The sequence below is a fragment of the Panulirus ornatus genome, chromosome 46, assembly GCF_036320965.1.
Source record: "Panulirus ornatus isolate Po-2019 chromosome 46, ASM3632096v1, whole genome shotgun sequence".
NCBI classification, from domain to species: domain Eukaryota; kingdom Metazoa; phylum Arthropoda; class Malacostraca; order Decapoda; family Palinuridae; genus Panulirus; species Panulirus ornatus.
Window position 1 is genome coordinate 2,922,151 of NC_092269.1, and position 14,310 is coordinate 2,936,460.

The following is a 14,310-nucleotide window of genomic DNA, read 5'->3' on the forward strand; positions in this document are numbered from 1 at the left end:
TGCTCCATTTCTAGGACATTTCCTACCATGTTATAGTCTACTGGAAAAAATCATTCAATTCTTAGCATTAGGAAAGTGATTGGACCCTGTAATTCTGATTATCTGATGCTTCTCTACTAGTTAATGTGACGGTAAAGGTTAGACGGAGTTAGGGTATTCACTTTTGGGTTAAACTACTTTTTAAATCCAAAAATAGGTAATTTTGGTGGCTTGTCTGCATTACTGCTGGTAGATCAACCTATTACAATAACTGACTGAGCCATGCCATTATAAAATGCATTGCAGAGTAGAAAAATCATCTTGGCAGTTACCAAAAAGTGGATCGGATTAAAGGGCAGTGAAGAACATAAAACAAGCACCGCTCCTCAATTTATATGAAGAGGTATAATTGGTGTTAGCATCACAAGCTAATTAATTTTCCATCAACTACCTTCATAACATGCATAGAATTCAGTAGCAAAGTTAACCTGTAGTGGTTATGGTTCCCAAATTGCCTAATAATGGCAACATGTGTTGGGCCACTGCATTATTTTTTTTTTTTTGCAATTCAAAGGCTGTCAAAAAATATTAGCAAAATTTTTTGCAACACTTCTCATGTAGAAATAAAGAACTAATTCAACTATGTAGAATGCTTTATCATGCTAATTGTATATATTTTGTCTTGTCAAATGTAACATCCATAGTTCACATATATGGCTTATAAGTGTACATCTGGAACATCTGACTGTCATAATGGACTTTCAATTTGCCAACCGCTGCTTCCCATAAGAAATCTAACTAACCCCCAGTCTGAGGCAGAGCTGGTCATGTCTACAAATGTTGCCATGTAAAACTGTCAAGGCCTTTATAGACTACCTTAATCTGTTTTGGTTCATCCAAATATTTTATCAATATTCATTTAATGGATGGCAAATCTAAAATATGCATAAACACCAAAATCTAATGTACTGGCAACTAATTGATTAATCTGTTTTGCATGCTCAGAAAAGGTGCTTCTTGTAATGGTATCTAGATGCTTTGTAATTATATTTCCAGTTGCCCCTTTTATAAGCAAGATAAACCAAAATCTAATGTACTGGCAACTAATTGATTAATCTGTTTTGCATGCTCAGAAAAGGTGTTTCTTATAATGGTATCTAGATGCTTTGTAATTATATTTCCAGTTGCCCCTTTTATAAGCAAGATAAAGTGGAATTTCAATGTATATTTAGTTGATATCCGATTCATATATTAAGATTTCAGAAGTGAAAAACTGAATCCTAATGTTCATATTACATCAAAGTACTGTACAAAATCAAGGATGTAAGCACTTGATCCAAATAGTGGAGTTCAGGACAATGTTCATGCAGCATGATACCAAACTACTGATTGGTATCAGTGATGTGCTAGACTGACAAGTCAAAATAAATTTACATCACTTCAGTGGATTTTCATTTATTACACCCAAACTAAAGTATAAACATAACGAGTTTCTCTAATACATACCTAAATTCTTGAAAATACGAGGATATACAAACCCATCAATTTGAAATTATAATTTACCCAAGTGCTGCCTTGTGGAACAACTGATGAATATTGTCATGTACAGTGACAATATTAGGCTTTTGCTTTAACTCTGAAAATATTAGTTTCCAGTACAATGGAAATGAAAGCTGTTGCTAATGTGCTCGACACTTCCAAACCCACACTACCTCTGGTAATTTGTTTTTGCTTAACTTTTAATCAAAACTTGGTTATCAATGATGCAGAATAAGTTCTCAAAACAGCAATACTAATAGAATACAAGATAGTCTTCAAACAAAGAATACATCATGGAGCAAGGATTTATAATGGCCTTTGCGAGCACACCACCGCATTTCGTAGCATCTTAATCCATATCAAAGCAGTTATGGGATTGTATACATTTGTAAAGACAATGCAAAATTATACAAAACCCAATATCCACACTTCCTTACCCTCAACACGAGGGTTTTCTACCTTAATGTCCTTATAATTAGGGAAATAAATGTAAAATAGAATAGCATTTTAGTAACCAGGGCAACTATAATATTGGAACAACTTTAAAATATTCCTACGTTTATCAGATTTACATAACTATCATCCTGCTTTTATCATACATCCATTCCATCTGGCAAACTCCCATCAAGGGTTGGCCAGAGCAAAAACATGTCCATTATCCCAGTCATTTATTATTATCTATATACTTAAGTCACCGTCTCCCGCAGTAGCAAGGTAGTGCAAGAATACACACAAAAGAATGGCCCTACCTACCCACATACACATGTATGTACATACATGCACATATACATACCTATACGTACTTCCCATGTATTCCCTGCGTGTCGTAGAAGGCGACTAAAAGGGAAGGGAGCGGGGGGGGGGCTGGAAATCTTCCTCTTTTTTTTTTTTTTTTTTTTAATTTTCCAAAGGAAGGAACAGAGAAGGGGGCCAGGTGAGGATGTTTCCTCAGAGGCCCAGTCCTCTGTTCTTAACGCAACCTAGCCGAGGTGGGAAATGGCGAATAGTATGAAAGAAAAGAAACATTTCAACATATACAAACATATGCACACAATGCCTTCATCCATTCCCACAGCCACACATGAAAAACAGCATCCCCTCCCCCTTTCGAGGTAGTGCTAGGAAAAGACAAAGGCCACATTCATTCACACACTGTCTCTAGCTGTCATGCACCAAAACTACAGCTTCCTTTCCACATCCACACTTTCCATGGTTTACCCCAGATGCATCACAGGCCCTGGTTCAATTCACTGACAGCACATTGACCACCATATACCACATCATTCCAATTCAATATTCCTTGTGGAGTGGCGATGGATGAAGGCAGAATGTATGGATGTATATATGTTTGTCTATGTATACATTGTAATGTATAGGTATGCACTGTGTGTGGGCATTTATGTATATACATATGTGGGTGGGTTGGGCCATTCTTTCGTTCGTTTCCTTGCGCTACCTCACTAGACCAATTATAGTAAATTATATACACAAATATACACAAAAGTAATTAATCCCTGGGGATTGGGGGAAAATACTGCCCACATTTTTGGGCAGGTTCTAAAAAGGCAACCAAGAGCGATGGGAGAAGGTGGTCGGAAATCCTCCCTTCCTGTGTTTTTTTTTTCTTTTTTTTATACTTTGTCGCTGTCTCCCCGCGTTTGCGAGGTAGCGCAAGGAAACAGACGAAAGAAATGGCCCAACCCCCCCCATACACATGTATATACATACGTCCACACACGCAAATATACATACCTACACAGCTTTCCATGGTTTACCCCAGACGCTTCACATGCCCTGCTTCAATCCACTGACAGCACGTCAACCCCGGTATACCACATCGCTCCAATTCACTCTATTCCTTGCCCTCCTTTCACCCTCCTGCATGTTCAGGCCCCGATCACACAAAATCTTTTTCACTCCATCTTTCCACCTCCAATTTGGTCTCCCTCTTCTCCTTGTTCCCTCCACCTCCGACACATATATCCTCTTGGTCAATCTTTCCTCACTCATCCTCTCCATGTGCCCAAACCACTTCAAAACACCCTCTTCTGCTCTCTCAACCACGCTCTTTTTATTTCCACATCTCTCTTACCCTTACGTTACTCACTCGATCAAACCACCTCACACCACACATTCTCCTCAAACATCTCATTTCCAGCACATCCATCCTCCTGCGCACCACTCTATCCATAGCCCACGCCTCGCAACCATACAACATTGTTGGAACCACTATTCCTTCAAACATACCCATTTTTGCTTTCCGAGATAATGTTCTCGACTTCCACACATTCTTCAAGGCTCCCAGGATTTTCGCCCCCTCCCCCACCCCATGATCCACTTCCGCTTCCATGGTTCCATCCGCTGCCAGATCCACTCCCAGATATATAAAACACTTCACTTCCTCCAGTTTTTCTCCATTCAAACTCACCTCCCAATTGACTTGACCCTCAACCCTACTGTACCTAATAACCTTGCTCTTATTCACATTTACTCTTAACTTTCTTCTTTCACACACTTTACCAAACTCAGTCACCAGCTTCTGCAGTTTCTCACATGAATCAGCCACCAGCGCTGTATCATCAGCGAACAACAACTGACTCACTTCCCAAGCTCTCTCATCCCCAACAGACTTCATACTTGCCCCTCTTTCCAAAACTCTTGCATTCACCTCCCTAACAACCCCATCCATAAACAAATTAAACAACCATGGAGACATCACACACCCCTGCCGCAAACCTACATTCACTGAGAACCAATCACTTTCCTCTCTTCCTACACGTACACATGCCTTACATCCTCGATAAAAACTTTTCACTGCTTCTAACAACTTTCCTCCCACACCATATATTCTTAATACCTTCCACAGAGCATCTCTATCAACTCTATCGTATGCCTTCTCCAGATCCATAAATGCTACATACAAATCCATTTGCTTTTCTAAGTATTTCTCACATACATTCTTCAAAGCAAACACCTGATCCACACATCCTCTACCACTTCTGAAACCACACTGCTCTTCCCCAATCTGATGCTCTGTACATGCCTTCACCCTCTCAATCAATACTCTCCCATATAATTTACCAGGAATACTCAACAAACTTATACCTCTAATTTGAGCACTCACTCTTATCCCCTTCCTGTGTTACGTAAAATAAACATAGCAAGGAGTCAAACTAGGAATTTTTCATCCTATACTCTGTCATCTCTTCTTGATGCTACCTCCCTCACGAAGGAAATGGTGAGCATACATGTTAAAAAATAAAGGTAGTTCCATAAACAACAGTGGTTAATGAAATAATCACAAACTGTATAATTTATTTTCAATAAAATCTCTAAAACAATAACACACTTTTTAAAGGAGCAATAAACTTAACAAGACAAACCAATATTCATATGTGTAATATGCTTGGATCTACACCCTTTACATTAACTTTCAGCTTCAGTAGTCCTGGAGGCGATCTTGTCGATACCATGACAAAACTTTCATCTCCTACTTTCACTATGACAAGTGCGTAAGGATTTTCAAGAGGCACTTTTTGATACAACTTGAAACCCTAGGAGAAAAAAAATCAAATGAAATGCTTCCAAAAATCTGCAAATTAGACAAATATAAATATAAAACAAGCAGTACTGCTCAGTCATGTTCATGAATATAAATCAAACAAAAAATTCTTGGGCGTCATGGGCCTTTATCATACTCTACTAACAAGGTTCCTATGTCTTGCTTGTATCAAGATTAGCCTTCCACATAACACCAAACAAAATTTCATAGACTCTCAAACATTCCCTTATCTGAATTGCAGGTTTTCCATGTTTATTTTATTTATTATACTTTGTCGCTGTCTCCCGCGTTTGCGAGGTAGCGCAAGGAAACAGACGAAAGAAATGGCCCAACCCCCCCCCCATACACATGTATATACATATGTCCACACATGCAAATATACATACCTACACAGCTTTCCATGGTTTACCCCAGACGCTTCACATGCCCTGCTTCAATCCACTGACAGCACGTCAACCCCGGTATACCACATCGATCCAATTCACTCTATTCCTTGCCCTCCTTTCACCCTCCTGCATGTTCAGGCCCCGATCACACAAAATCTTTTTCACTCCATCTTTCCACCTCCAATTTGGTCTCCCTCTTCTCCTTGTTCCCTCCACCTCCGACACATATATCCTCTTGGTCAATCTTTCCTCACTCATCCTCTCCATGTGCCCAAACCACTTCAAAACACCCTCTTCTGCTCTCTCAACCACGCTCTTTTTATTTCCACACATCTCTCTTACCCTTTCGATTACGTTACTCACTCGATCAAACCACCTCACACCACACATTGTCCTCAAACAATCTCATTTCCAGTGTGTGTATATGTGCGTATGTATGTGTATGTGTGTGCATGTGTATATGTATATATATATGTATATTATCCCTGGGGATAGGGGCGAAAGAATACTTCCCACGTATTCCTCGCGTGTCGTAGAAAGCGACTAGAGGGGACGGGAGCGGGGGGCCAGAAATCCTCCCCTCCTTGTATTAACTTTCTAAAATGGGGGGTTTTCCATGTAAATGTCCTTTATTTTAATTCATTAAAATTACAATACCAACATTTAATTGCTACATCAACCCTCATTAAAGTCTACCCACTGGGGGGGGGGGGGAGAGAGAGAGAGAGAGAGAGAGAGAGAGAGAGAGTGGTGGGGGGAGATAATGTGGCTGAACAAGTAAAAATGTTATTTTCACTCTACTTGTGTGTAATGAATTTCTCCATGTCCCATTTTTAAATCAATATTTCAAATTTATGTAGTTTACTTACTTCCAGGGGATAATATTCATAGACATCCAGCTTGTCCTTCACCTCAGACAAGAGGAGCAAGTAAAGGCTATTGCCAATTGTCAAGGTGGCTTGATCAACCACACCATAAGTTTCTAAAGATTCAAATTCCTTAAAACTGTCAGTTTCATTGCAGTACCGGAACACCTGTTGAGTAGATAAAATATTTCATAAGAACTCTAAACTATTCATGCATGGGAGAACACATAACTCGAGGTAGGAAGGCAAGGAATATAAATTCATACATGCTCAACTTTTCCCGTCTCAGCAAGGTGCCATCAGAAGTAGATCAAACCTCAGGGGCCTAAAAATTGCCCATTTTAAGGATTAAGAAATGTAAAATACCAGTTTTCTAAAGTAACAATGTTGATATAAAACTTAAATATGCAAATTAATATCAAGTGGAAGTCACAAGAAACAAGCTTGTTAGAATTTCAATAAGTACTTTTACATTACTAAGAATTAGGAATGTATGAACTAAAGTTATGAAACCATGAATGCAGATTATACAAAGGTTAAAAGAAAAATTCCACCACTACTGTAAAACTACCTTGCTGCACTGTATAAACACAATTACCAGTTCCCTCATTTACAAATTTTACTTACCAATACTTCCTTAGTATATTCAAGGTTTTCTTCAAAAGTGGGATATTTAGCTGCTTTAAGCTGCGTCAGTGTAAAAAAGTTTTCCTCTACTGGTACTAATGACTTCATGAACATTCCAGATGTCACATGATCAGCAACATAGTCTCCTTTTGAAATGAACTGAAATATGGAAAAAAAAAGTTTTGAATAAAAATTATTCCGGTGCATAATGACAAATTTTCATTAGAGTTCATTAAACAACCGAAAAAATTTACTTGCCTTCTCTCCGTAACTATCCCATGCATATAATTTGGAGACTGCTGTGTACATGTCCACATTTTCAGTCCCCAGCTGATTAGCTACCAACAGGAACCATTTACCATTTATCTGTCGGGTGATAAAATCAAGACGCAGTTTATATGAATTATGTCGCCTAATCATTCAGGAGTTACTTTTCAAAGCTTTAAGAATAGTAAAGAGCTTTTCTATCCATCTCTTATGCCCGTTCAGAACAACAATTCCCTTAGGGGGTGGCCATGGCAAGTGTCTCCATAACTGGTGAACTCCAGTGCTGCTTCTTGGCTTTTAATACCTCATAATTTGGACTTACCCAAAGAAAACATTCCTATTATTAAAAAAAAATTACCTGACTACTCTGGATCCTGCAGCAAGTTGGATAGATGTACGTTTTTTAACAACCCTTAAATAAACAAATGTACCAATTACAATTTTGGAATTTCAGATATACTTCTACATATTGTGTCTTCTCACCCTTTTAAATTCAAAGACATGCTTAACTGGCATGATGAGATGCCTCATATCAAGCAAATAGTCGAAATCACAGTATTACCAGTACAACACAAAGGGATTTGCATGGCTCAACGTGTCTGGACACTGTCCGCACTTGCAAGGTCTACCTCTTCCTGCCCTCCTTTAAACATACTTTTTTGGTATATAGATATGCATCAAATAATGAAGGACTAGACAAGAATTCCAAAACATAAATTACCAATATATAATAATCAGGCAAGGTACAATTCTGTACAGTACAGTCGGTACGCTCCAAGCAAACTGGTGTTGGTCTTTGGAGGAGTAACAAATGACAATTCACTAGGTGTTAAAGTGTCAATTCTCTGCATGCAAATTATCCACTGGCAGTGATAGGGGGGAGATCAAGAGGGAGATGTCAAAAATGTCTAGGCTTCATACATGCAACCTTAAATACCTGTACAGCTACAAAATTTACCCAATTTTTTGTTTACAATATATTCAATCAAGATTATTTTCTGAATTTCTTTATTCTAAGATTCTGCAACTAACATGCAAGTGGAGCCTCTCTTACAATAGTTAACACTTAAAGTAAAATTCATGGCAGTAACCTATTTTGCTGCATTTCAAAATATGTTGAATACTTTACACCATTTACTCTTAGTACTGTGACCCAATAAGAGATGCACTTGGGCATGACTGTCTGGTAAAGTATACCAAATTTGTGTACTTATATAATGCTTACAATAGATTCAGGCCGATAAAACTATTACAATGCAAGAGCAATACCCGTCTTCAGGATTTTTCACCATTACAACCTGGCAGGGCGTGAATATGATTTTCATCTATCAGAATTAAAGAGCTTCACTATACTCACAAATGTCAAGTCTAATCTGCTTGCACTTCTCTGGCTTGTTTCATACCACACATTGGTCAAACTGTATTCATAATCATCATACTTAAGCACGCTGATGACTGCGTTTGCTGTCGAGTTTGTTCCAAATTCTGAGAATGGAAAATTGTTAGAGCATATATTGACCATTCTATAATCAAATACCTGTTAAAGTAACACTTTAAAAGAATACCAAATGAAACCTTTAAAATCCACTACTATCCCCAATCACTCACATCTTAAATATAACGAAATGCTTCAACAATAAAAGCCAAAAGTTATTATGCACAAACCTGATTAATATAAAATTTATCTAAAGTATCTAAAATTCTTTTAATAGAATTAAATGGGCATGTTACTCTAATTTCACTTAACAGCCCAAATGCACACTAACAGATTGATCTCTTCTCATTCAATAATGATACTGCAACAATTAACTCACCATCCTCAAACATCGATACAGTTACGATGTAAATAGTTCCTTTATCAACAAACAGTCCAGCATCAGTTATCAGACCTAGAGACATCTTTGTCTCCAATAATGTATGCAACCGGCCATTTCTTATTTCCACAAACTTAAGACTTGTCGTTACACCAACATTACATCTGTAGGGATTATCGAAATGTCACTCAACAGATTATCAGCATTACATGCCATTTAGCCATTGAATATCAGTAACAAAATCTCCAAACTTACATTGTATTCAATGTTATTTGAAGGTTGATAGAAGGCCAGCTTAAAACAAACATAGATCCTTGAGATACCAACTGGGAGTCTTTAGAAATATTACCATGGGTATCAACCTGTAAAGATATATATATATATAAAGATCAAACCTTTTTTTCATACATGCTCGCCACTTCCCGCAAGAGTGAGGTAGTCAAAAGAACATACGAGTCTTGTAGGGGGAAAACCTCCCTTGGCTCCTTTCTCTGTTCAATCTTGTGGAAAGTTACAGGATCTCAGCCACCCATTCCTGACCTCCTTAGTTGCCTTCCATGATATGCAGTGGATACACAGGCAGTATTATCTCCCATATCTAGGGATAATATATTATCACTTGGGTCCCCTTCTCAATTCCTCATTTTGGAAAAAGTGAAAATGGGAGGGGAGAAACGTGTTCCACAATACAAAGGTGCTGCTTGCAGTACAGCCCATGTATGCATGTATCAACTTCCACACTGTTTTCCATAAAAAAGCTATACAGTAGAAATACACCCATTAAGACATTCTGTACTTCCAAGGCTTGAAATGATCTTCACTTTTTTCACTTGAGCCAATCTTTAAAAGGCCTGGTGTGCGAGGAGTATGATATTGTGAATGGGAATGTCAGATATTACAAGATTATATATGGATTACAGATTAAAAGTTTTATGGTTATGTTTCCATAGGAACTCAAAAACTGATCTATATGTAAAATGTTTGCAATATTCACACTCCAAAAACCACAGACAAGATCATACAAATTTCTTTTGAAATGCTCACCTCGAGAAATATGGTTTCTGCATCACATACACAATGCTTGCGACAGCTCCTTATACCTATGAAATCGCTGCCATGTTGAAGGTTAAAATTTTCAAGAAATGTCAAGCCACCAAAGTAAGGTAGTTCATAGAAGGTTATCTTCTCCAAATATGCCATCAGTGTAAACATACCTAGAAAAAAAAAAAATTATAGTCCAACTCCAGGTAACTAAACCTTATTTACTGGAAGCTTGCAGTGCTAATGTAAAGCACCCTATCCCAGCAAAATGAAGTTCCATCACAAGGTGTATGTTTGAAGAACATGCACAAAATGAATCCACTAGTGCTATCACTAATTTTATCTATTCCATGCACACTCTCTTGCATGTTCAAGACCCACTCAACATAAGCTTTCAAAACATTTTAGATTTGTAATCCATTTCTAAAGTTTAAAAGTTTACCACAAACCTGAATATCAGATCCAACAGATGATTTCCTGAATCCTAAGCCTTTTCAAAATATTTATGTGCAACTGCTACATACACAGGCATCTGCAGACAGTTTTCAATGGAGGCATGACAAATCTAAAGTTAAATCGATGAGAAAAGCCTTCAAGGCGATACAGATATTGACAAGAGTAATGGGAAGTTGGAAACTCCCCATCGTGGGAATTTATAATTTCAATATTTAGGAGACTCGTAATTTGAAGAATTTGGCTATGCTCTTGTTCTCCAGGGAGAGAATCCCTCAATGATCCCCAATGCACCTATAAAGCCCATGGCTGCACATTTTCTTGCAACACAATCCATTACCTACTCATATCCAGAAATCTGGTCTACACATCCTCTTTCCCCCTCAACTGTTCTACACCTACAAGAAGGTTTGCCAGTCCTTCACTAAAAATTACAGTCCTACTATACAAAAAACCTGCTATGAAAACATTCTTAATGTAACTACCATCCTGTAGAGGAAATAATGCTTTCAGCGCATCTGTCATTAAATTTTCATGCTCCCTACAAACTTCCCCTACCTAATTAACATTCAAATTACTCATGAGCATCTTACCACAATCTATACCCCTAGCTTTTCTTTTCAAAGTCATTACTGCTTTTCCCACCTTTTTTGTTCATCTTTAATGATACCTAACTAGTCCTCTCCTTACTTCTAATGTTCCTACTGTACTGGTCATCAATCTCAAAATGCTTCACAAAAGCATATTCAGCATCAAAGTTTGTACATCTTCAAATCATATCTTTATACATAGCTAATCTACGTATAACTATATTAATAAAACTTACTTTTAGCATCACCATAGTTCTCAGTTGTCTGTTTTACAATTTTTTCCTCCAAATACAAAATGTATTCATACTGGTTTCCCATAGAACCTCTAAGCGCTGATATGGCTTGGCTAAGGTTGTGTATGTTGATATCGCCAACAGTGCCTTGTGCATCTACTGCTGCTGATGTCCTGACAGGACCCTCAAAAGTCTGAAATGTTTAAATGTCCAAAATCTGAATTTACAAGCTTTACAAAATTCTACTTAAAATTCATACATCAGTGTGCAGTCTTGTTTATATCAAATTTTCATAAAAAGTTTAAACATACTACTTACAACTTGTTGCACTATGGTAGCATTTTGGTTTCTCTTCACTACAGTTCTACTAAGCTGTAAGATGTCCAGGCCATTCAACAGAGTGGTGTTGATGTTTCCATTAATGAGAAGACCACCTTCAAAGATTTTCTGGCCAAATATCTCCTGTGATGTCCTACCATATTTCAAAACCAGGTCTGACACCAATATGTCATTAATCTGGTCAACTTCCAAGTCACCTGATAATCATGCAAAGTTTTTGACATCCTTGAATGACGATGTATAAAATAGCAAAGTTAAAAAATAAGGTTGATCAACTTGAGAAAAATCTTAAGTTATTACTGACAAAGTATAGCTTCATCTGCCAAAAAATATATATTCTTGGAAAAAGCTAAGCCATCACTGTTATACACAAACTCTTAAGTCTTAATATATAAAGCAAGGCCTACAAACCTATCAGCTTACCCACAAATGCAAATATGCACCATCATCAACAAGCACCAACTCCACACACAAACGAGTAGATTACCAGCACCAAAATTTGAGAAAGTGGCCCTATATTCAATGTTTTCATCCAAGAATGTACAATGTGATTATCCCATCACTAGAGAGGCTTACTCTTCAAAGCACATGGAGGGATGCCAACTTGTCCATAAATATAGCTTCCTTAAACATGAGAGCTTTTAGACATTGCAAATGGTTATGAAGGGGCATAAAGAAATAAAGATGAATCAGATGGAAGAGTATTTAAAAATCAAGAGGAATCAGAAGATCCAATACAGTTATTCAAAGTGGTATGAAGGAAAAATATACACAAGATTGCAGAATTTTTATGCAATGTAATCTGCACCTTTCCCAAAAAAATTTAAATGAGCATGTAAATAAATGATCAACATGTACAAACTAAGTACATGCAATGTCTGATTGCTATCTTGAAATCAGGCTCTAGAAAAAAATTGTTTTAGAGGAAATGAAGTGGGGAAAAATTAGAAGCTAATGTAAAAGTTATGATAAATGTAGATATGCATGCTGTATCTAGTCAAATATATTAAAGTCTACCACAGTAATTTAATAGTTTTGCACAAATAACAGCAATAACGACAGTAGGCGATTAAAGGAATCATGTAGACCAACACTTCCATGGGTAGCTGCCGTTTACAACCTGCTGTACAGGTTACCAAAGGAGGGGGACAGTGTCCCCTAACCTCAAACACAATTCAGCATTAACACCCACAAAGCATTCAAAAATTCAATCTATAAATCCTGAATTACTAGGTAGCAACAGCACCAGTCCACAAACATTCAAATATTACAAATACAGTATCAGAAGAGCATCAATGATACCACAAAGCTTGTGTCCACATTTACAGATATGCACAATTCATAGCTATCAATACAAGCACATAGAAATCTTACCTTTAACTCTGATTGCACCAAATTTACAATTGCCAAACACAGTCTCCATCTTGTCAAGTCTAACCCTTGTGGAAAGTACATGAGCCATATCAACCCCATCAAGCAAGCCAGATACCTAAAGAAAAATAAAGTATCTTTGGCATATAAATTATCTTTATCTCTAATTCTGGAAAAAAAATGCATGCATTTGCTATTGTGATAGTCATTTTGCTGCTAGACAAGCAACATTTACCTAATGTAAAAAGTTTATTCTAATAATTCACAAAACCATTCTTACCAGTAGATCTCCATGAACAGAGATGGGCGCAACGAATGCAACATCCTTGACAACAGATCTTACATCACTGACCACTAACAGATCATCTACTGGTACACCAGCCAGAGATTCTGAAACATTCAAAATTCATTGCATTATTGAAATTACTTGTGCTCATCAAAAAGCTATGCAAATGCCATGATCAGACATGTAAAGAGGATCTCTTAGCTTAGCAATTAATGTACAAGTAATGAATGTATCAAGCAACTAGCAAAATTACAGACATCTCTGCATCTTGCGACTGTCTTACATAAACTCGCTGAAAATGTTAACTTACATTGAATGGCAATATCTTGGTCACAGTACAAGAAACCAAGGTGTATACCTTGGTATCTATACTCTCCCCACTTCATAGCTCAAAGTTCCTCCTCTCCTCCAAACACTTCAGTTTCATGAAGGACTACACAAAGTAACCATAACTAACAAGTTTGAAAAAAAATAAGCACGAAGGGGGATAAAGCCTTCTCAAACTGTACAATTTAAAGACCAAACCATTTACTGCAGTACCCTTACAACTAGGTGCCATGAAATGTGCCATATCTACTGCAAATTGAATGTTAGTCCTTCAAACATAAGAATTTTAGTCATAACTCAATGGCAGCATGGCTGCCCAAAGGTAATTGGACAAGCCTGTTTTTGGACATCCTGCAGAAACTGGGAACCCAAGCTATTTACCGAACTTCGGCAAAAACTGCATGCCCACATATATTCATCCAACCTTTAGTAAATAAAGGAAAATATATTTTAGTACTGATCAACTAGTATAAAAAAAACATTGTCGGGTAAGGGAGCTGTAGACTCCAAAGGCTCAGGTCTTAATATAATGCCATATAACTTCTTTAAACTTGTGTATATTGTCCACATTAACTTTAATCGGTTTAATCTATTTATTCACTACTCACACAATACACGTACTTTACACCT

General features: G+C 37.3%; 1 protein-coding gene across 1 annotated transcript in view; it reads right to left on the reverse strand.

Moving 5' to 3' along the window:
* Positions 1-4,819: 4,819 nt before the first annotated feature.
* The window catches only part of LOC139763055 (uncharacterized), a 44,329-nt gene continuing 34,838 nt past the window's right edge, over positions 4,820-14,310 (reverse strand). Inside the window, exons 30-41 of the mRNA XM_071688637.1 lie at positions 13,348-13,457; positions 13,071-13,185; positions 11,676-11,893; positions 11,361-11,550; positions 10,085-10,254; positions 9,296-9,402; positions 9,041-9,204; positions 8,584-8,711; positions 7,218-7,325; positions 6,960-7,118; positions 6,336-6,500; positions 4,820-5,072 (exon numbers count right to left, since the gene is read on the reverse strand). Coding sequence (XP_071544738.1) covers positions 4,908-5,072; positions 6,336-6,500; positions 6,960-7,118; positions 7,218-7,325; positions 8,584-8,711; positions 9,041-9,204; positions 9,296-9,402; positions 10,085-10,254; positions 11,361-11,550; positions 11,676-11,893; positions 13,071-13,185; positions 13,348-13,457 — 1,799 coding nt within the window. The 3' untranslated portion in view covers positions 4,820-4,907. The remainder of the gene's footprint in view (positions 5,073-6,335; positions 6,501-6,959; positions 7,119-7,217; positions 7,326-8,583; positions 8,712-9,040; positions 9,205-9,295; positions 9,403-10,084; positions 10,255-11,360; positions 11,551-11,675; positions 11,894-13,070; positions 13,186-13,347; positions 13,458-14,310) is intronic.